This window comes from Phycodurus eques, chromosome 11, assembly GCF_024500275.1.
Source record: "Phycodurus eques isolate BA_2022a chromosome 11, UOR_Pequ_1.1, whole genome shotgun sequence".
NCBI lineage: Eukaryota > Metazoa > Chordata > Actinopteri > Syngnathiformes > Syngnathidae > Phycodurus > Phycodurus eques.
The window spans coordinates 14,999,366-15,021,631 of NC_084535.1; the positions used below are offsets into that span (position 1 = coordinate 14,999,366).

General features: G+C 40.0%; 3 protein-coding genes across 8 annotated transcripts in view; 1 reads left to right on the forward strand and 2 right to left on the reverse strand.

The window, feature by feature from the left end:
* Positions 1–250, forward strand: part of map3k4 (mitogen-activated protein kinase kinase kinase 4) — a 31,407-nt gene extending 31,157 nt beyond the window's left edge. For all 3 annotated transcript variants that reach the window (XM_061690337.1, XM_061690338.1, XM_061690339.1), the window contains one exon: positions 1–250. This exon is cut by the window's left edge and continues 454 nt beyond it. The gene's annotated coding sequence lies outside the window, so the exon portion shown is untranslated.
* A 347-nt stretch (positions 251–597) lies between these two features.
* Positions 598–10,278, reverse strand: LOC133409871 (transcription factor 7-like 1-C). 2 transcript variants are annotated; one of them, XM_061690417.1, is made up of 8 exons: positions 10,187–10,278; positions 8,475–8,811; positions 7,535–7,603; positions 7,170–7,231; positions 4,404–4,451; positions 4,124–4,280; positions 1,190–1,297; positions 598–1,109 (listed from the first exon to the last, which is right to left on the reverse strand). In XM_061690417.1, the coding sequence occupies exons 2-8, from the start codon at positions 8,787–8,789 to the stop codon at positions 1,044–1,046; spliced, it is 825 nt and encodes a 274-aa protein (XP_061546401.1). In that variant the 5' UTR covers positions 8,790–8,811; positions 10,187–10,278; the 3' UTR covers positions 598–1,043. The 2 variants fall into 2 exon arrangements, with proteins under 2 accessions (XP_061546401.1, XP_061546400.1); XM_061690416.1 differs by having other exon boundaries at positions 7,170–7,234.
* Positions 10,279–11,721: 1,443 nt separating this feature from the next.
* agpat4 (1-acylglycerol-3-phosphate O-acyltransferase 4 (lysophosphatidic acid acyltransferase, delta)) lies at positions 11,722–22,178 on the reverse strand. Of its 3 annotated transcripts, none has more exons than XM_061690675.1 (10): positions 21,815–22,178; positions 21,625–21,695; positions 21,087–21,268; positions 20,821–20,990; positions 18,244–18,405; positions 18,007–18,160; positions 17,807–17,909; positions 17,645–17,720; positions 15,852–16,050; positions 11,722–14,031 (listed from the first exon to the last, which is right to left on the reverse strand). In XM_061690675.1, exons 3-10 carry the CDS (start codon positions 21,262–21,264, stop codon positions 13,940–13,942), a joined length of 1,134 nt encoding a protein of 377 aa, XP_061546659.1. In that variant the 5' UTR covers positions 21,265–21,268; positions 21,625–21,695; positions 21,815–22,178; the 3' UTR covers positions 11,722–13,939. The 3 variants fall into 3 exon arrangements, with proteins under 3 accessions (XP_061546659.1, XP_061546660.1, XP_061546658.1); XM_061690676.1 differs by adding an exon at positions 15,731–15,750 and having other exon boundaries at positions 21,625–22,178; XM_061690674.1 differs by having other exon boundaries at positions 21,625–22,178.
* Positions 22,179–22,266: the final 88 nt, after the last annotated feature.

Here is a 22,266-nt window from a genome sequence, read left to right on the forward strand (position 1 = left end):
ACGAACCGCAGTTTTTATGACATGAACACCATCCAAATATTCATATTAATTTATCGCTTGCCAAGTCTGAGCAACGGGAAGGATTGTTTTTATTCTTTGATCTTGCTGAGGAGTAAATGTCGTCGTTGGCGAAAAGCTGGTCGTATGACCCCGTTACAGCCCAGATGAAGAGAATGTGGCCTGCCCCCGGCTCTCTGCTGCTCTTAGTGCTTTGTACAAACAATATTAATAAACAATCATTTTTTTTAAAGATGCTTGTGTGTCATTTTCAGTACAAGGGCACCTAATACCATTGGTTAATTCTATGTGCTGTGGTTTCTTAACAAAATATGTATGCCTCCTCTTTTTGACCACATTATAAATGAGATTTTGCCAGTTTTAAAGTATCACCTCAGCTTTTAATAACTTAACTACTGCATCTTAAATGCACAACATTTTAGTGTCAATGTCCAGAAGGGGTGACATAAGAGGGAGCAAGCTGGTGTGGCAGCACATGAGGGGGGTGAAAAAAAAAAAATCCTCGCCCCCCCCCCCCCCCCCAAAATCAGGCAGATGCAGTCTACAAGAATTTGAGTCTAGTTTTCATAAATGAATAAATTTATTCATGTAAAGTGGACATGCCTGGTTAAGCTTGTTCACTTCTCTTTGGAAATCATTCGCTCACACAATAGTGGCAACAGTACAAGAACCCAATGATAATGAAGCCATTTTGTAAAATCTTATCATTGCACAAACATACAGTATGTATAATCAAATTACTTGTGAACACTAACTCATTCTGTCGATGTTATGACCATTTATCATTTTAAATATTCTGTCAACATGGGAGTCAAGCCACATTATCGCTGCTCTGACGTATGTGAGGTGAAGTCATAACGATAGACTAGAAATGCACTTTTTGTCCTCTCATAATAACGAGGTTTAATAAGACCCTGTTTAAAATTAATGAACTTGCTGAGGCACTTTCCAGCTCAGTCAATAGAACTTAATGACTTGTGATTAAGTCAAAAACTAGAACAGTTTGTCAAGTGACAGTAGGAGCCTCAGCAGTTTGGTTGGAGGATTTCCTTAGGAGCCACTCTGCTCCTCTGCTTCCTCCTCTTTCGCCCCTGAAAACAACACACAGACGTATAAGTCACACTCCACCTTTATGCCAGCAGTTGGACATGACCATGGTGGCGGGACTCACATAATTATCTGTGCACGACCAATTGGGGTGCAGCTGGGTGTGAAGGCGTTTTTCAGCATCGGCGAGCTGGTAATATTTCTCTTGCTCCTTCTCCGACAGCGATTTCCACTGTGAACACACAATACACAATTTTTGTCACTCAAAACAAAACACTCACTTTTCCAGGTTGATGTCGATACTCGATAACTAGACATGAAGAGTCGAGTTTAACATTTAGTACTAAGTTTCAAACTCCTTCCTAGCTTACCAAAAATATTAAGCGACTTTTAAAATGTGATGGAACCCACACAACAGGGAAAAAATATTACCATGTGTGCTAACTACTCTGGAGTGTGAGGTGTACTCAAGATGACCAACGCAACACAACACTTGTGGTAAAGAAATAATAATAAATGGACGGTGAGAGGCAGCATGGTACCACAGGGCATCTAGACTGCAGGAAAACACGAAGAAGAAGTGCACAAACGTAGGCTAAATGTTGGTCTATGGTTATGTCTCATAAGTGATGTGCATAGCGGCGGTAAACTCTTTTGTATTATGCTGAATGAATTAGGAGACATTACAGTAATACAAACACTCAACACCACCAGTATTTTCTCTGTCTCCACCAACAGCGCAAGCTTTAGGTTGTGTCCTAATTTATTATTAATTACCAAGTCATGATTAAGCTATAAATAATGTCTAATACTTTGTCTTTCTAACTTATTTTTAGTTTTAAACTGTTTTGTTTATAAGGTGTCTATTTTTTGTGTATTTCTAACTTTTTAGTTTTAAACTGTTGTTTAAAACGGCGGCAGGGTGGACGACTGGTTAAGAGCGTCTGCCTCAACAGTTCTGAGGTCCGGGATTCAATCCCCGGCCCCGCCTGTGTGGAGTTTGCATGTTCTCCCCGTGCCTGAGAGTGGGTTTTCTCCGGGCACTTCGGTTTCCTCCCATATCCCAAAAACATGCATGGTAGGTTAATTGACAATAAATTGCCCGAAGGTGTGAATGTGAGTGCGAATGGTTGTTTGTTTATATGTTCCCTGCGATTGGTTGGCGACCATTTCAGGGTGTACCCCGCCTCCTGCCGATGATGGGTGGGATAGGCTCCAGCACTCCCGTGAGGATAAGCAGCTCAGAAAATGGATCGATGGATGTTGTTTATAAGGTGCCCATGCACAATGTTTTTTTTTTTTTTAATGGAAATGTGAGCTATTGGAAGGATGACCCATGGGGATAACGTGTCTTGTCTGCCCACCTATCTTTTGCCAAACTCCGTGTTGACCACACATAAGGATTTGCAATCGTAAATATATACATTTGTCAGCCCAGACCTATTTCTGAGCTGATCAGCTATGAGAAATCCCTCTTGAAACAGCCCACACAATAACAGCTCACAATGGTCTTTACTGACTTTGATCGCAAGGCAGTGAAAGAGCTCAAACAATAGCAAATCCAGTATTGGCAATCAACTTTTAGGCCTGTTTGCTCACAAAAGAAAAAATATACATTTTCTCTTCTTACCTCCCCGATTTGTTTGGTAAAATAGTATTCTCTGAAGGGAATTGTACTGTGCAGTGGTGTGGAAAAAGTGTTTGCCCCATTCCTTATTTTATGTTTTTTTGCATGTTTGTCATACTTAAATGTTTCCCATCATCAAAATAAATTAATTATTAAGACAACACAGTAAAGACAGAATGCAGTTTTTACATGTTTTTTTTTTAATCATGGGGGAAACAAAATCCAAACCTACATGGCCCTGTGTGGAAAAAGTGATTGCACCCCGTTAAAACATAACTGTGGTTTATCATACCAGAGTTAAATTTATCTAGCCACACCTGTTCTCAATGAAGAAATCACTTAAATAGGACCTGCCTGACAAATTTGAGATCTGGCAGTGTGGAAAAGGTTATTAAGCCATTTCTAAAGCTTTGGGACTCCAGCGAACCACAGTGAGAGCTCCACAAATGGTGAAAACACAGAATAGTGGTGAACCTTCCCAGGAGTGCCCGACCTATGAAAATTACCCCAAGAGCAAAGCAATGACTCATCCAAAAGGTCACAAAAGACCCCAGAACAACATCTAAAGAACTGCAGGCCTCACTTGCCTCAGTTAAGGTTAGTGTTCATGACTCCACCACAAGACAGACGGGCCAAAAATGGCCTGCATGGCAGAGTTCCAAGACAAAAACTACTTCTGAGCAAAAACAACATTAAGGCTCATCTAAATTTTGCCAGAAGCCACCTTGATGATCCCCAAGGCTTTTGGGGGAAATGCTCATCAGTCTGACAAGACAGTTGGAACTTATTTGGAAAGTGTCCCCCCCCCCCCCATTTACGTCTGGTGTAAAAGTAACACCGTATTTCAGAAAAAGAACATCATACCATCAGTAAAATGTGGTGGTGGTTGTGTGGTGTTCTGGGGCTGTTTTGCTTCTTCAGGACCTGCAAGACTTGCTGTGATAAATGGAACCATGAATTCTTGTGTCAACCAAAAAATGTGGTTGAATTACAATTCTGCAAATATGAGTGGGCCAAAATTCCTCCACAGCGCTGTTAGAGACTCATTGCAAGTTATCACAAATGCTTGATTGCAGTTGCTGTTAAAGGTGGCCCAACCAGTTATTATGTTTAGGGGGCAATCACCTTTTCACATATGGTCATGTAGGTTTGGATTTTTTTTTCTCTCTTAGTTAAAACCATTTAAAAACTGCATTTTGTGTTCACTTGTGTTGTCTTTGACTAATCTTTAGTTTGATGATGGGAAAATGAAAGTGTAACAAACGTGCAAAAAAATAAGAAATCCGGAAGAAAAGAGAAGGAAGTGAAATACCTTTTCACACCACTGTGTATTCTCAACAAAGAAAATGGCAGTACGGTCAGGTAGGTTCTGTAAAACATGACATTGCTGCATACAAGGCGTCAAAAGTGAAGGGTACTACACACACTCACCATGTGACCCAGGACTTTATTGGCCACAGCACTGTCACGGATGTTCAACTGTGCCATGACATTCTCCCTCTGCTCCTTCCGGAATATCATAAACGCGTTTGGTGGCTTTTTAATGTAAACCTTCTCTTCGTCCTCCTGGCTTTCACTTTTCCTTTTACTATTCAAACAAAACATAACTGGATATTTATCAAATCAAATTTACACTTCTAATCTGAATCTAAACAAAGTGAAATTTAAGATGATTAGGGAGTCGTGGACTTTTTTTTTTTTTTAAACATACTTGGATGTCGGGACCTTTCTTGAGGGGGAGATGGAATCTGTAAAGCTCCTATATCAAAACAGACATAAAGCAAAGTGTGTTGATGAAGTAGGTGCGTCTCAATAATTTGGAGTAGTGCAAAAAAAAAAATTCATTCATTGCAGTCCTGCAGTTAATCTAAAAAAGTCAAACAGACTGAAAATACTTGACAGAAAGCAAATACCTACCTAATTTCTATAAAGTGGATACGGAAAGTATTCATACCGCCTTAAATCTTTCACTCTTTGTTATGTTGCAGCCATTTGCTAAAATTATTTAAGTTTTTTTTTTTCCCCCTCATTAATGTACACACAGCACCCCATATTGACAGGAAAAAAGGAATTGTTGATTTTTTTTGCAGATTTACTAAAGAAGATGGTGAGAAATAAGATTATCTGGTCTGATGAGGCCAAGATAGAACTTTCTGGCCTTAATTCTAAGCGCTATGTGTGGAGAAAACCAGGCACTGCTCATCACCTGTCCAATACAGGTGATCCTCAAATCCAGGTGTGAAAAACTGCTTCAACTAAATATTGAGCAAAGTGTCTGAATACTTATGGCTTTGTCTTTTTTAATAAATCTGCAAAAATTTCAATTTTCATTTTTTTTCTGTCAATATGGGGTGCTGTGTGTACATTAATGAGGGAAAAAATTAACTTAAATGATTTTAGCAAATGGCTGCAATATAACAAAGAGTGAAAAATTTAAGGGGGTCTGAATACATACCCATTGTATAAACGTTTTTATTATTATTATTGGTTCTTATGTAATATTCAAATGTCTTGATGGTGAATTTGAGATTTTCATTAGCATTAAAATAATAATAATTGAAATAAAATCACTAAATATTTCACTATGTGTGGATAATATACAATCCCAATTCCAATGAAGTTGGGACGTTGTGTTAAACAAATAAAAACAATACAATGATTTGCAAATCTTGTTCAACCTATATTTAATTGAATACACTACAAAGACAAGATATTTAATGTTCAAACTGATAAACTTTATTGTTTTTAGAAAATAATCATTAACTTATAATTTTATAGCTGCAACACGTTCCAAAAAAGCAGGGACAGGTGGCAAAAAAGACTGAGAAAGTTGAGGAATGCTCATCAAACACCTGTTTGGAACATCCCACAGGTGAACAGGCTAATTGGGAACAGGTGGGTGCCATGACTGGGTATAAAAAGAGCTTCCCTGAATTGCTCAGTCATTAACAAGCAAAGATGGGGTGAGGTTCACCTCTTTGTGAACAAGTGCGTGAGAAAATAGTCGAACAGTTTAAGGACAATGTTCCTCAACGTACAATTGCAAGGAATTTAGGGATTTCATCATCTACGGTCAATAGCATCATCAAAAAGGTTTAGAGAATCTGGAGAAAGTCATTCACAAGCAGAGATGGGGCGAGGTTCACCTCTTTGTGAACAAGTGCGTGAGAAAATAGTTGAACCGTTTAAGGACAATGTTCCTCAACGTACAATTGCAAGGAATTTAGGGATTTCATCATCTACGGTCCATATCATCATCAAAAGGTTCAGAGAATCTGGAGAAATCACTGCATGTAAGCGGCAAGCCCGAAAACCAACATTGAATGCCCGTGACCTTCGATCCCTCAGGCGGCACTGCATCAAAAACAGACATCAATGTGTAAAGGATATCACCACATGGGCTCAGGAAGACTTCAGAAAACCAATGTCAGTAAATATAGTTCAGCACTACATCCATAAGTGCAACTGGAAACTCCACTATCCAAAGCGAAAGCCATTTATCAACAATACCCAGAAACGCCGCCGGCTTCTCTGGGCCCGAGCTCATCTAAGATGGACTGATACAAAGTGGAAAAGTGTTCTGTGGTCCGACAAGTCCACATTTCAAATTGTTTTGGGAAATTGTGGCGGTTGTGTCTTCCGGGCCAAAGAGGAAAAGAACCATCCGGACTGTTACGGACGCAAAGTTCAAAAGCCAGCATCTGTGATGGAATGGGGCTGTGTTAGTGCCAATGGCATGGGTAACTTACAGGTTTGTGAAGGCACCATTAATGGTGAAAGGTACATACAGGTTTTGGAGAAACTGCCATCCAAGCAACGTCGTTTTCATGGACGCTCCTGCTTATTTCAGCAAGACAATGCCAAACCACATTCTGCATGTGTTACAACAGCGTGGCTTCGTATGTAAAAGAGTGCGGGTACTAGACTGGCCTGCCTGCAGTCCAGACCTCTCTCCCATTGAAAATGTGTGGCGCATTATGAAGCGTAAAATACGACAACGGAGACCGCGGACTGTTGAACAGCTGAAGCTGTACATCAAGCAAGAATGGGAAAGAATTCCACCTACAAAGCTTCAACAATTAGTGTCCTCAGTTCCCAAACGTTTATTGAATGTTGTTAAAAGAAAAGGTGATGTAACACAGTGGTAAACATGACCCTGTCCCAGCTTTTTTGGAACGTGTTACAGCCATAAAATTCTAAGTTGATTATTTGCTAAAAACAAAGTTTATTAGCACTTTGAACATTAAATATCTTGTCTTTATAGTGTATTCAATTCAATATAGGTTGAACATGATTTGCAAATCATTGTATTCTGTTTTATTTATGTTATGTTTATGTTTATGGAGCCTATCCCAACTGACTGTGCGAGAGGTGGGTGCATCCTGGACTGGCCGACAGTCAATCGCTGATAAATTAAGTTTTCCGCACAACATTCCCATTTATTGAGATGAGCCTTTATGTAAGTGGTGTTTCTTACGGCATTTCGGCAGGAGGAAACCTTGCTCCCTCGGGCAGTATCAACATGGCTTTTTCATAGAACTGCTGGAGACAAAAACCCACACACTAGTAAGCTGCAATGATGTTCTATGTCCATCGGACTGCAGTACACAAATGACACTAACATTTCAGTATCTGTGACACATCTGAAACATTTCTGCATTAGTTCAGTTGGTGTTCATTGATGCATAAAGAGCTGAAATTAGTGCTGTTATCTCACTTGAGAACAAATCTATAATAATCTGTTCTAGCGCTGACTTTTCCCACAGTTGAACCTGCTGCAGCATGTCTAAACCCTGTTATAGTTTAGCGTGTGTGTGTGTGTGTGTGTGGCAGGTTTCTTACTGGAGGAGTGGGAGCATGTGGGTGATTGAGAGGCCACTCATAGCTTGACTGGTGATAGTTCTCCACATACTGCAGAGAAACTAGAGGGGTTAGCCTTGCATTTATAAAAAAAAACAAAAACCAAAAACATTTTTTCACCTTAACACACTTTTTCCACTGAGTTCAATTGCATTCAGATTTTTTTTTAAAGTTTCACATTTTAACATGAGATTTTTTACTTCATATAACTGATTACTATTATGACTTCCACCTTCATGCTTGATTAGGAAGGTGTTCTTAGGGTCTTATGATTTCCTTCTCCAAACATGGCAGGTTTGTACATGTGCTTCACTCGACAAGACTTGCATGGAGCGCCAGACTGAGAGCATTTAATGGTCATTTTTAATTGTCTTCCAATTTGGAAAAACGGTGCCAACTCACCAAGCCTAATTTTGTAATGCATTCCAGCCTTGTGCAGGTCTGTGATTTTTTTTCCCCCTGACATCTTTTAACAGCTGTTTTGCCTTGCCTCTGGCAGTGTAGAGATTGGAAGGTAAGAAATTGAGTCCCAAGAACATGGGTGTTTTATAAACATGAGTCATGACCAGTTGAATCGGGTGTTTTGGTAATTTGTTGAATCTGTGGGAGCCAGAACTCTGGCCAAGTTGTAGGAGATCAAATATTGATTTCACTCCATGAAATGCAAATTTAATAAAATAACCTTTATGTTTAGTTTTTTAATGTATTTTGGATATTTTGACCCTAGTGAAGATAATGAAAATGGATGGATGGATGGATGGATGTATAATACTACAATCAATAACTACAGCAATTGGAGAATTTTCAATTGTTTGGAAGTCAGCAAACTTACAATTTCAGTAAGAGATCAAATAACTATTTGCTCCACTGTTAAAGTGCAATGAGGGACTCATTTCAGGGTGATTTCCTCGAGAATGCTCACCTGCTTGGTGACATCACCACCTGGCCCAATGTTCAGGTGAGCCGGCTGCATGTAACCTAGATGCAGTGGAGCTCTGTAGTTCATAGTCATCAGATTGTCTCCCCGGACGAAGCAGTCACCTGAGCCAGCATACTGACTTCCTGTAAACACAGGCAGGGTGTTGAGCCGCGTGTCAGCGGGGTCGATTGGTGTGGGAAGAGGTGGGAGGCGAGGGTTGCACTGGTAGTCTATCTCCTCAAGCGGCTCGTAGAGCGGAGTGAGCATCTCATACCACTTCATATCCTTCACACAAGCCCCTCTTGGCATCGGTTCCATTTTAGTGCAAAAAAGGAGATTGCTGAAACACACATTTTGTTTTGACATTTGAGTACAGCTTCTTTTTACACAAAACAGCGTATGTTAAAATGCAACCATACTCAAAACATTGTACAGTTTATTAAGATTTTATGATGGACACCAGATTATCCATCCATCCATTTTTTTTTTTTATCCATTGTGTCATTGTCTAAAACAGATAATAACTGGATGAGCTAACATTTTCTTCAATTAAATCACAATAAAACTGAGAGAATTGTTTTTGGCAATAAAGAAAAGTGGATTGCTGTTATACTAATACCTGGAGTCACTCTCTTTAAAAACCAAAGACCAAGTCCGAAACCTTGGTGTTTTGATAGATTCCGACCTGACTTTCAACTGTCATATCAAATCAATTACTAAAACTGCTTTCTACCATCTGGTCTTCTGACCGGACTCCCTAAAAAGAGCATTACAGCTGCAGCTCCTTCAGAATGCTGCAGCTCGGGTTCTGACCAGAACAAAGAGGTCAGAGCATGTTACTCCAATTCTGAAGTCTTTACACTGGCTTCCAGTCAGCTTTAGAATAGATTTTAAAGTTTTGCTACTGGTCTATAAATCACTAAACGGTTTAGGTCCTGAATACATGAATGAAATGCTAATGGGATATAAACCCAGTAGGGATCTGAGATCGACAGACTTGGGTCAAATAGTGGAGCACAGAGTCCAAAGCAAACATGGCGAAGCAGCATTTCACTATTATGCTGCACACAAATGGAATAAGTTGCCAACAGAAGTGACGCCATCCCCAAGTGTGCATGTTTTTAAGTCCAGGTTAAAAACACTTTTTTTCCCCCACTGCGTTTTAGAGCATTTCCACTTTTAAATGATATTTGTTGCATTGTACGCTGTTTTAATTGTACTTTTTTCTCTTTGTTTTAAATGTTTATAAGCTGTTTTTTTCTTTGTTTTTAAATGCTTTTAATCATGTAAAGCACATTGAGTTACCTTGTGTATGAAATGCGCTATATAAATACATTTGCTTTGCTAATAACACTGTTTTGTAAAAGTAATAATATTCAACCATTTTTTTTAGAACAACATTTTATTTTTTTCAACAATATCAAGTGAAAATACGTTTGGTCTCTTTACGTACTAATCATATATTCAATATTTCATTCATTCATAGCTATTCCAAAAGAGGCCAGGCTTCATAGTGAGTACCATTTATTCTTCTCAACAATACTGAATGGAGTTTATAATTCCAGATATGCTATATAAGAATGTGAACTTATGAACTCTTCGCTCCAACATTCAAATGCTGATGGGGGATGCATTAGCACGAACTGTATTACTTTATAATGTATATTTTTGCAAAAATTACTGGATCAAAGAGCCAAAATCATGTAAATACTCACCAAGGGTGACTAATGAATACAGTAGTATTCAGCTAGCAGCAGACCAGCCTGTACACATGCGGCACACTAATAAAGTAGTAACTGCTGGCAAGTAGCAACTTGATGGTGAGTGCCGCTTATGTCACGTGTTGACAAAGACGTCTTTGTAACGTTTCGTGTTGCCATGGTTACGTTAATGCTACTTTTCAGTGTATATCTGCGTCGATCACGTCCACACTGTCTTTGATCAGTTCTTTGAGTTCATAGTAGTGCACCGTCCCAAAGTAACAAAGTCAACTTTTTCGAACAAACTGGATAGCAGGCGAGCTCACGTTACAGCGCCATTTCGCTCCGGCTAGCAATCGCATTAACATTAGCTGCTAAAGTTAGCAAATGCGGAAATTTGAAATAAAATGACATTTTAGTTGAAAAAAACAAAACAAAAAACGCTTACCGTCGAATCTTTGATGCTCATCCATGGACTTAAGAGTAACTCGATTGAAAAAGCAGTCATATCCTCAATACGGAGCAGTCGTTCTTCCGAGTGTATGATCACGAATTAACATGTCATTTGTGAATATTACAACAGAGGACAAGTTCAAGGCGTACAAATAACAATTAAAACGTTAGCTCACTTAAAACCCACGGCCCTATAAAACTATATACACAACGACAAATGGCTTCAAAGACGCTATTGTACAGACGAGCTAAGACCAAACACATAACAGTTAAAATGAAAATGTATTCCGAACACCAGGGACAATTTATAAGAGTGGGAAACTGGTTGAAAAATGCAACCAGAGAAAATAATAACACAAGTAGGCTACCTACCAGAATATGACTGCAGTATTTTATTGCACAACTATTAAAAAATAAAATAATAAAAATGCATATTACATTGATAATATGCTAAGATATTCCTTTTGGATATGACAGTAATGGTCTTTTAAAAAGTATAGACACAACAGAGATTTCAAAGACGATGCATTTTTTTTAGCACCTTAGACTAAGTAGCAGCTGCAGCATTTTCTCAGTTAAAATAACAGTGGAATGGTTTCACTAAAGCACCATTTCGACCACTATCAGGATGAACCATGTGTTTAGCAGATACAATATTTTCGTTTGTTTTTACTGTATTCCCTCAAATACTGTCCGGGGTATTAATTTTGCAGTGAGTTGCAGGCATTTATTAAATATTTTTCATTAGAGGGGGTCTTTATTTGTATAAATGCATTTGTATGGTGTGTGGGGGGCAAAGGGGGCGTTACAGAATGGATACACTGTATTGATATTTAATTATATTTAACTGTGCAATTAATTTTATTACTTGCATAGAATATTTTCAAACATTCTATAAAGCAGCGATTCTCAAAGCTGGTACGAGTCAACGAGGCACTAGTGTTGTGCGGGCTCTCTCTAGTGGTCTGCAAAAGAATCACTGAATTAAGTGTTCAAACTGCATGTTACAGTGGCTTAACCCGTTAAAGAAATACAGTACAGTACATTTGTTAGTTACAGTTCAATTGTATTTAACTTTCAAATATTCATGTATAATTTTCAATTAACTTGTATGTGTAATACGTTTTAAATGAATGCACTTACGTACAGTTTTTAGTTTCCTATATTCAAGGACAGTGTGAATGTTCAAACTGTGTGTAATGTCACAGTGACTTACAATAATATTACATTTACCTTTTAGGAATAGAACCTCTCCCTGGTTTCTGATGAACACTTGGCCCTAGTACACTACTACTTTTAATGTTGGTTGTTATAGTAGTACTTGGAGCGCTAAGTATTTTTCTGGTGGTTAATTGTGTAAAACGTTTGAGAACCACTGCAATAAGGTGCAGTATTATGATTATAATGATACTGAACACTATATTGTGACGATGTACCAGTATCACAAATTATCGTTAAATATATTTGTACAAATAAAGGCCTTATAGTTCTGAGGTTTGAATTTCGGCCTTCTTGTGTAGGGTTTGCATCTTCTTCCTGTGCTTGCGTGGGTTTTCTCTGGATGCCTTGGCCTCCTCACACATTCCCAAAACAAACATTAGGTTGATCGAAGGCGGCACGGCGGACGACTGGTTGGCACAGCTGCCTCACAGTTCTGAGGACCGGGGTTCAAATCCCTGTTTGCATGTTCTCCCTGTGCCTGCATGGGTTTTCTCCGGGCACTCCGGTTTCCTCCCACATCCCAAAAACGTGTGGTAGGTTGATAGGAGACTCTAAAGTGCCCGTAGGTGTGAATGGTTTTTTGTTTATATGTGCTCTCCGATTGGCTGGCGACCAGTTCAGGGTGTACCTCGCCTCTCGCCCGAAGATAGCCGAGATAGGCTCCAGCACGCCTGTGACCCTAGTGAGGTTAAGCGTTTCGGAAAATGGATGGATAGTTGATCGAAGACTCTAAATTGGCCATCAGTGTGAATGGTTGACTAGTCAACCCTAACCTCAACCTAAATGAGGACGAGCGGTACAGAGTAGACCAGAGGTTCTCCAAGTGTGGTCCAAGTGCCATTAGTGGCACGCGGACTCCCTCTAGTGGTACATAAAAGAATAACAGAATTAAATGCTTGACCTGTGCATAATATAGTGGGTTCAACTTTTTTTCTAACCCAGGGCAGTAGATTTGTTGAGTACAGGTAAATTCAATAAATTTTTATTTAAAATTTTGGAAATGTTTGTTTTCAAACTTTAAATTGCAATTTGTATACCTTTTGTGTGTACCGGTCATTTTAATCGTCTTTTGAAAACATTTTAGTCTAGTTAAACACAGTACTGTTCAAACGGCGCATAATGTTACAGTAGCATTTTTGCTAAACACTTGGGCCTATCACGCTACCATATTTTAATGTTGGTCATTATGGTGGGAATAGGAGGGACGTGTATTTTTAGGTGGTACTTGGTGTAAAACGTTTGAGAACCACCTGGGTAGTTGTTCCTCTGAGGCCCTCTTATACTGCTCACAGCTACTATACATGTAGGCCTACTGCATCTGTGAATTGCACAATGACACACTGTGGTGTATTAACCAGTTAAATCTCAAGTTTACTGTGTCATTTTCTCAACAAATGTATAGTTATTTCTTGTTAGGTTTCCCGAGGCTTATACCATTGAGATACAACGTTTCAATAAGAGCAAAATAAAAAACAATACACTAACATCCCTAATTGATTAACCTTTGTTCATTTGAGTTGTGCATCTGAAAGAATGTTTGCTGTAAGACACAATGAGAACTCATTGGCTACACTACCGGAAATGGCAGTAATTCAATAAAACCTTGTGTGTTTAAATGATGTTCCAGAGACAAAGTGTGCTTGTGCTGGATGACTGTCACACATGCACTGCATCTTTACAATACAATTAGGGTAACATATACACTAGTAGAAGTCCACAGTAGTAGTAAATACAATTTTTGCAATTCTTTTATGTGACTATTTGAACAGAACTATGATGATTTTCATCATAATGTTCTCACTGTATTATTCTTACATTTGATGAAGTAGTTGCTGAGCTTGGTGTAACTTTCATTTGAAAGTGACATTATGTATTCTTGCCCAAAAATGACTACATTTTCCCAAGCAAGTTAAATGCCATTCTTCCAAGCACTGTCCACGTCATTCTTTGGGTGCACACTGCCTGCATTGTGCTTCAGGGCAGATCGCCACTTGGTGCAGCAGCAAGCAGCAGTGCAGTTATAAAGCCAGGAACTTTAATCTTCATTTTGCAGCAGCAGTGCCATGACTCATCTCCGAGCGCTTTTTGGCTTCCTCAGTTGTTGTTTTGACGAGTCGTCTTGCTCCCATAGTTTGAAGATCTGTTAATCTCAGTTTGGCCAATCATCCAACGAACTCCCACTGAAGCTGTGAGGAAAACATTCATTGTGCATTCAAACTTTTACTACTGGAGTGTATAACAAAGAGATACTTGAGAGTGTTCCCACAGAAACCCCCCCTTTTCATTTCTATCTAGAACATTCCCTGCAACAAAGACTTTAATAACCTATATTTACTCAAGCGTTTGAGGAATCCAAGTACAAATATTGTCATAACTGAAGTCACAGTTTAACACTAACGGCACTTACAGTATTTACTGTGCTGATTATCACATGCTCTTCATGAACACACATAACACAGCTGTTAGAACGCCCCTTTTCTCAGGGAAAACTAGTGGAACCTCTAAGGTCGTCAAACGCAATCTTTTTCACTGAAAACAAATTATCCCAACGGAAATCAGACAAATCAGTTTCAAGGTCAAAACCTTGGTAACTGTATATGTTTTAAGCAACAATTGAAGTGTCAGGAAATGGTTAAAATATGTCAGTCATTGTTAACAATTAAAAAAAAAATAAAAAAAATTTTAATGATGGCATGCGAAGTTAAGGTAATCACCACATGCCTCATTCTTAACATTATTTAAACTGTAACACGTGTGAAAAAACGTACTGTAAAAATAAGTTAACTACTGTTAATGTTGAACACAAAAAAAATCTCAACTTTGATAATGACACTTGACTGTGACAATGATGTAGGACTCAAGTATTAAGACATCTCTGGAGTGTTTATATTGCTTTCTCTGCTGCTTAGTTCTCACTTCACTTTCAATGTTTTCTCTCTGAACTGTTCTTTTTTTTTTTTTTTTAAACCCTTGTGATGAGGATGGTCAAGGTCGGTGAAGTTCAAATGGCACAAAAAAGCCACAAAAAGCCAAAGAAAAAACAAACATACGCCCATTGTTCAACCACTGAGGTCTTGTGCAATATGCTGACATTTCATCTTAATAATATTTACTATTGAAGGGGAACTAAATCCTTTTTGCAAGAATACATTTTATGTTCCACTACTAGTCTAAACATGGTATTTTGAATGATATTGCGTTTGTGGAATAAGAATTAAACAGATAAAATTCATAAATTTTTATCCATCTCAGGGGGCCGCCATCTTTCACAATATCACCCTCAGCTGTTGACCGAAGTTAATGTGACAACTGTTACAAAGGTCACGTGACCAAACCCGTAAAACAGGTAGCGGACTCCCCATGTATGCTGAGATAACTAGCATAACTATGGGTTGATGACATGATGGTTTGAACACAAACTTGCTAAAATTCTGTTCAAATCATTATGTCATCAACCCGTAGTTATGCTAGTAATCGCAGCAAAGACATTGAGTCCGGTACCTGTTTGCCAGGTTGGGTCACGTGACGTTCGCAACGTAAGCGTGAGCAGTTGTGCCGTTAACTCCGGTTGACAGCAGAGGGCGATATTGCCAAACGTGGCGGACCCCCTGAGATGTATGAAAACTGATGAATTAATCTATTTAATTCTTATTCCACGAATGCAATATTAATCAGAATACAGTAGCGCATTTAGACTAGTGGGGACACATACAACATACTCTTGCAGACCTTTTTTTTTTTTTAGTTTATTTACATTTTCAATATTTCCTGAAAATGATGGTGTTCGACCATTGTATGACTTGAGAGGTCCCACTGTATTAAAAACATGTCCATGCCTTAACAGCGTCACCACTACAAGTGACTATAAAAAGAAATGGAACTTACATTACAAGGTGTCAAATCTGCTGCTTTGTGAAACAAAGAGGAGCGGGTTGAATGCAGGGAGGGTCCATTAAACCCTTAAAACAGGGTGATGTCCCTGTGGCTTACTTTGAGTGAAACCAACCTGCAGTGCAGAGCACCACTGAAGCCAATATTGTCACCACTGATCCCGAAATGATGAGCTGTGCAAAGAGCAGGCCCAGTGGGTACAGGAGCAGGCAGGACCAGAACAACCAGTTGATCAATGACCAGGGGCGGCGTGGAGGGCTCACTATGAGGCCGGGGTAACGTCCCGACTGCATGTAGCCCTCTTGAAAACTATCCTGCACATTCATACATACAAATAAAGGTCAGTAAGTAGAAGGACTATTGATTTGTGACAATTAGTGACATTTTCAACTCAACCAAGATTATTTAAGATCTGAACAAACAACAGCTACTTTTGTAGTAGTACAAAATATATAGAAAACTATAAGGAAATAAAAAATAAAAGTTCTCTTGTGAAGGAAGGCCACACTGAAAAAAAATGAGAATTTATAAACTTACCAGAATAATATCAAAGAAAAAAAAAAGTGTAATATTAAGAGAATAAAATTAGAGTTATAAAAAAAAAAAAAAAAAAAAAAAAAAGTACATGTCATCATGAGGACTGTTGAGGATGTAGTCCAGTTAAATTTTTCACAAACAATAAAACAGTCATTCTTATGGCACAGTGTACCGTCATCAATATGAATAGTTTAATGTGAGTGTGTTTTTGTCTGAAAGAACTCCGCACCTTCAAATTGCAACTTTTGAACAATGTTACTTTGTGTGGTATTTGGAAGCTTTGCAGGGTATTTTTTATGCAAGCAAGAATTTGGCAAACTGTAATGTCCTTAACTTTTGTCTACTGATTGTTCTTATGTTAATTCACAACCCCATTGTTAATACAACCTACATCTCCCTACCGCTACAGAAACTGGCATGATAGAAATTGTAAAATGGCATTACAATCCATGGTCATTTTAATATTTTTTGAAAGCGGTCATGAACCTGGTTACAACTTTCTTTTTATAGATACAGGAACTTATCCCCCCCACCCCAAATGGTAATTTGTGGTCATTCTGTTTTGTTAATATGGTATGTGAGCACCTCCTGAAAGTGCATAGCGATTTTTACCTTCAGTCTTCACAAAAGGGGTGGGTTTCTTGTTTTGTTAGGAGGATTACACAAAGAACTATAGTCCATTCAAATCCATTCAAATTGGATGCAACTTCTCTTTTCCCTTCCTTCTGCCCCATAATTAAAACGTCACAGCTCCATCATCTTATATTATCCTCTGTAAAGAGAACTATTCAACCTTGGCAGAGGTCTGTGCTTTAATTACAGTTAATTCTGTTCTGTCAATTGTTTTTATTTTTATGTATTTCTCTGGCAGCACGGTGGACGACTGGTTAGCACATCTGCCTCACAGTTCTGAGGACTGGGGTTCAAATCCCGTGTGGCGTTTGCATGTTCTCCCCGTGCCTGTGTGGGTTTTCTCCGGTTTCCTCCCACATCCCGAAAACATGCATGAAAACATTGACAACTCTAAATTGCCCGTAGGTGTGAATGTGAGTGCGAATGGTTGTTTGTTTCTATGTGCCCTGTGATTGGCTGGCGACCAGTTCAGGGTGTACCCCGCCTTTCGCCCGAAGAGAGCTGGGATAGGCTCCACGCCCGCAACCGTAGTGAGGATAAGCGGAACGCAAGACGAATGAATGAATTTATTTCTCTTTTTAATTAGTTAATCTTTGCAGTGTTTTGGCACACTGTGGGAGGAAATTCTTGGCTGTCAGATATGTTCACATCAATTAAAAATACAAAGAGGGGTAAATAAACCGTTACTCCAAACCTAAAGACAAGAACCTTCTGTTTTCAAAGCACTTGTCTTGTCACCTTTTCCTGATAGAGTTTGTGGAGCCAATCAGCACACTCTGATTCATCTTCTGGGATCAGCTCCAGTGGGATTCTCCTGCAAGTAAGCAGGGCGAGGGAAGCTCTCAGTTACAGGATGATTATGTTCACGAGAAGGGACACTGTAGCGGCAAAAAGCAGTACCGAACATATAAATCTGCATGGTATTTCTTTCCGTTAAGGATTCCCAGCAGAGTTGGCGTTTCGTTGTTTCTGAAGTTGAGCGTGGAGTCGTACACAGCTGCGACTATGCAGAAAAAGACACACAATGGTTTTGACTGTGCACTCATTTGCAAATGACTGTGACCAGAAATAACAGTAAGCAATGGTGAAAAGATACTCACCAGTTCCTCTAAGGTTTTGAACAGTGACCCAGAAGCCTTTGGTTCTTGGTAGAAGATGATACTTCAGTTTGGGCAAACCTTTGGTCTCGGCCACCTGCATGCTGATCTGGTGCTTCTTTGTTGTGAAGCGAGTTCCTTCACAGTAAAGCAAAAACTAGCACAGGAAAACATTCTTATCAATTGTTTTTTCCAAGGTGTTAATATCACTGCTAAAGCTACAGTATCTCTCACACATACCCAATAGTTTTCAGGGTAGTCCCTCAGGTTCTGAAGACTTTGAGCAACTGTCTTTCTGTCCTCTTCCCACTTCCTCTTGCAGAAAACAATCTCCAGGAAGTACCACATCCAACCAATGACAGGAACGTAAGCCAACTCTTTTTTGGCAAGGACTTTGGAACTCTGAAAAACATCCAAATCACATGAAAGAAGCACCTTCCCTTAGGAGTACCAGAGGAATTCAAGGGAAGGTGTGTCAGCTTGAGAAAAATATATATAATGAAAGTATACAAAATAAACAATACTAAATAAAGACACACACATGTATATATACATACATATACACACACACATACATATACAACCCCAATTCCAATGAAGTTGGGGCGTTGCGTTAAACAAATAAAAACAGAATACAATGATTTGCAAATCATGTTCGACCTGTTTTTAATTTAATACACTACAAAGACAAGATATTTAATGTTCAAACTGATAAACTTTATTGTTTTTAGCAAATAATTATTAACTTCGAATTTTATGGCTGCAACACGTTCCAAAAAAAGCTGCAACAGGGTAATGTTTACCACTGTTTTACATCACCTTTTCTTTTAACAACATTCAATAAACGTTTGGGAACTGAGGACACTAATTGTTGAATCTTTGAATCTGGAATTCTTTCCCATTCTTGCTTGATGTGCAGCTTCAACTGTTCAACAGTCTGGGGTCTGCGTTGTCGTATTTTACGCTTCATAATGCGCCACACATTTTCAATGCGAGACAGGTCTGGACTGCAGGCAGGCCAGTCTAGTAACCGCACTCTTTTACTACGAAGCCACGCTGTTGTAACACATGCAGAATATGGTTTGGCATTGTCTTGCTGAAATAAGCAGGGGCGTCCATGAAAAAGATGTTGCTCGGATGGCAGCATATGTTTCTCCAAAACCTGTATGTACCTTTCAGCATTAATGGTCCCTTTACAGATGTATAAGTTACCCATGCCATTGGCACAAACACAGCCCCATACCATCACAGATGCTGGCTTTTGAACTTTGCGTCCATAACAGTCCGGATGGTTCTTTTCCTCTTTGGCCCGGAGGAAACGACGTCCACAATTTCTAAAAACAATTTGAAATGTGGACTCGTCGGACCACAGAACACTTTTCCACTTTGTATCAGTTCATCTTAGATGAGCTCGGGCCCAGAGAAGCTGGCGGCGTTTCTGGGTGTTGTTGATAAATGGCTTTTGCTTTGCATAGTAGAGTTTCCAGTTGCACTTACGGCTGTAGCGCCGAACTCTATTTACTGACATTGGTTTTCTGAAGTGTTCCTGAGCCCCCGTGGTGATATCCTTTACACATTGATGTCGGTTTTTGATGCAGTGCCGCCTGGGGGATCAAAGGTCACGGGCATTCAATGTTGGTTTTCGGCGTTGCCGCTTACATGCAGTGGGTTGTCCAGATTCTGTGAACCTTTTGATGATTATATCCCTAAATTCCTTGCAATTGTACGTTGAGGAACATTGTCCTTAAACTAAACAATAGTTTATCAGTTTGAACATTAAATATCTTGTCTTTGTAGTGTATTCAATTAAATATAGGTTGAACATGATTTGCAAATCATTGTGTTCTGTTGTTATTTATGTTAAGGCAACGTTAACACGTTTGAGGCAGGTGAGTCAGGCTCCCGAGTGTTCGGCCGGTCCGGTCCGCACCGGGAACAGGTGGATTCGACGGGAGGAGGAAAAAAAGGAGGAAAAGCAGGAGGCCAACGAGTTCCCAGGCAGCACGTCTCTCGGGTGTCGCTGTTTGCCAGATGTTCGGAGCGGTCGCGTTGCGTCCGCCTCCATTCCCTCGGACTGAGTTCAGGCCCCAAGCAGGGTGGCTCGGAGCGCTTGCAGGAGGCTGTGCAGCCGGGGATCATCCAATGCGTCCTTGCCACCTCGGGTGAGGTGGGCGTCCTGCCTGGCCCGGTCGTTGGCGATTTGGTCGGGGTGACCAAAGGAAGACTTCTCCACCAAAACTCCCAAAAGCTTTTTTCTTTGATCCCAGCTCCGGCCCCTTTTATGCCCGGAGCGTGTCAACAAGGAGTATTTACCCCCACCAACCACCCTCCTTTTCTACCACCTTCGTGAACACCTGAGGGGCTGGACTGCCTTTTGGTGTTATTTTTCCATTTTAGGATTATTTTGTGGTTTAAAATCAGTGGAATAAAATATTAATTATTGGATTTAAGATAACGAGACATCCTCTTTCATACCTGTAATGAATATTTCAAATGTTGTGTGGTGTGGAGACCATTACATCTGGTTCAGTTAACAACATATTCGACGTTAGACTAGCTTGCAGCAATACAGGTCACTAGTGGCGTTCATGTACAGTTCTCAAAATATTAACTCCCAGTCGAGTATCAAAAAGTAGCTCTCAGTTTCAAAAAGGTTGGTGACCCTTGCGCTAACCAAATAAACATTAATATTTGACCCATTTTGTGTCCCAACCTTAAGTTTCGGACTTTCTGCTTTAGAGAGTTGTATATGAGGGAAGGCCCACATATAATAGAATACAAAACATAGTGTGAGGCTTTTTCGGTAGACTGTCTTACCCCAAGAACTCCGAATCTCTCACAGAAGGTCCAACCACACAGGAAGTCTATCTCAAAACTGTGGTTGAGAACCACGATTGCGTTTTCCTTTCCGTACAAAGGGCAAGACTTTGGGTCTGTATAGAGGCTGCATTCCGTTCCAGACCACCACTCCAATGCTGCTACCAGCTCTATGAGAGGATATTGAACAGTACATTTGTGAGGCTGCGTGATGAGACCAAGATGATTTTTAACTTTTCGCCAGCGTGATTGACGTCAGTACTTACGGCTGGAGATGGAATAGGACAATCTGCAGTTAACCTTTCGGGCCAGTTGCTTATTGAGCAGCCACAGGGGTAGAGTGCATAGCTGCAGCAGGTTGATGATGAGGCCACTGACCAGGAACACGTAGCAGATGATCAGGTGGCTCAAGAAGTGGCTTTTCAGCAGCTGCACCAGGCGCATTATTCTGGAACATTTGAACAGCCTCTGTAGTTGTGTCAAGTATGGCCATCCAAATCCAGCAGAACACTTTCCTTTGAACGCAGTATATGTCAGTTCACTTGCTCAATGGGTTCTTTCATTTGGAGACAGTTTGTGCCTGTCAGCAGTCAAGAGCCTCATGTTGGATTGCATAAAAGTCTGAGTGTAATAATTTCATATGCAGGCCTAAAATGCTGCGAGAGGTCAGGTCAACCCCACTTTTGGTAACCACTATAGGAACTGTAGCAACATACCACCATGCATTCAAGGAGGGAATAACATACAACAGTAGTATTTGTTTTTTTAAAAAAAAAAAAAAAAAGAAGAAAAGTTCTTACTCACCCACGTCAGCCAGGAGAGCAAACTACCTTGCTCCGTACGTGCACCAGAAGCCTGCCTCCAACCTCTCCAAGCTGAAGTGAGGGGGGGGAAAAAACACAGTGTGTATTAGAAGGTGCATTGCGCTTGAAAATCTTGTTCTGCTGCTCCTTATTCAAGTCCGGTTAACGTGGGCGTGTAAGTGCGACTTAACAGTTCGTCTCTGCCAGCCGCAAAGTCGTTCTTCCTACCACTCCCATTTGACAGCCACGCCTGAAGCACCAAAATGCACAGAAACGACTGGAAGTGGCGTGTCCTCCCTCGCTCGTAGAAATTGCCGCCTCCGAAGATCGTCTATGCAGCTCAAAGTTCTCGGCCCCGGTCATAATCACGACCGCTGTGGATCCAATGCCCACTTTGACATATTGAAGATATGCTTTAATTCACACAGTTTTGGGTTTGTGAAGGATACGTTTTCTATCGAAAACTTGATAGCAAACCCAGTATCAAAAATCTAGTTGTGAGTGAAAAGTGAGATTTCGTTCATCTCTGTTCCTCTTTCAGTCGCAGCTGGCCAGAAGCACATAACAGGAAAGGGACTTTGTCCAACGTAGTAAGGCGCATGCGCACTGCGGGTCTTTAGTGAAATAAATGACCGTGGTTTGA

Bases quoted from the DNA above. Each gene is read 5' to 3' on its own strand.
- LOC133409871 (XM_061690416.1), bottom strand. From the start codon at position 8,789: ATGGAACCGATGCCAAGAGGGGCTTGTGTGAAGGATATGAAGTGGTAT. The intron at 7,604-8,474 runs GTGAGCATTCTC...GTTTCTCTGCAG, and splicing joins GTGGTGATGTCACCAAGCAG to TATGTGGAGAACTATCACCA. The intron at 4,281-4,403 runs GTATGTTTAAAA...TTGTTTGAATAG, and splicing joins AGAAAGGTCCCGACATCCAA to TAAAAGGAAAAGTGAAAGCC.
- agpat4 (XM_061690675.1), bottom strand. From the start codon at position 21,264: ATGCGCCTGGTGCAGCTGCTGAAAAGCCACTTCTTGAGCCACCTGATC. The intron at 17,910-18,006 runs GTGAGTATCTTT...TTTTCTGCATAG, and splicing joins TCAAAACCTTAGAGGAACTG to TCGCAGCTGTGTACGACTCC. The intron at 14,032-15,851 runs GTTGGTTTCACT...TTTTCCTCACAG, and splicing joins AGTGGTGCTCTGCACTGCAG to CTTCAGTGGGAGTTCGTTGG.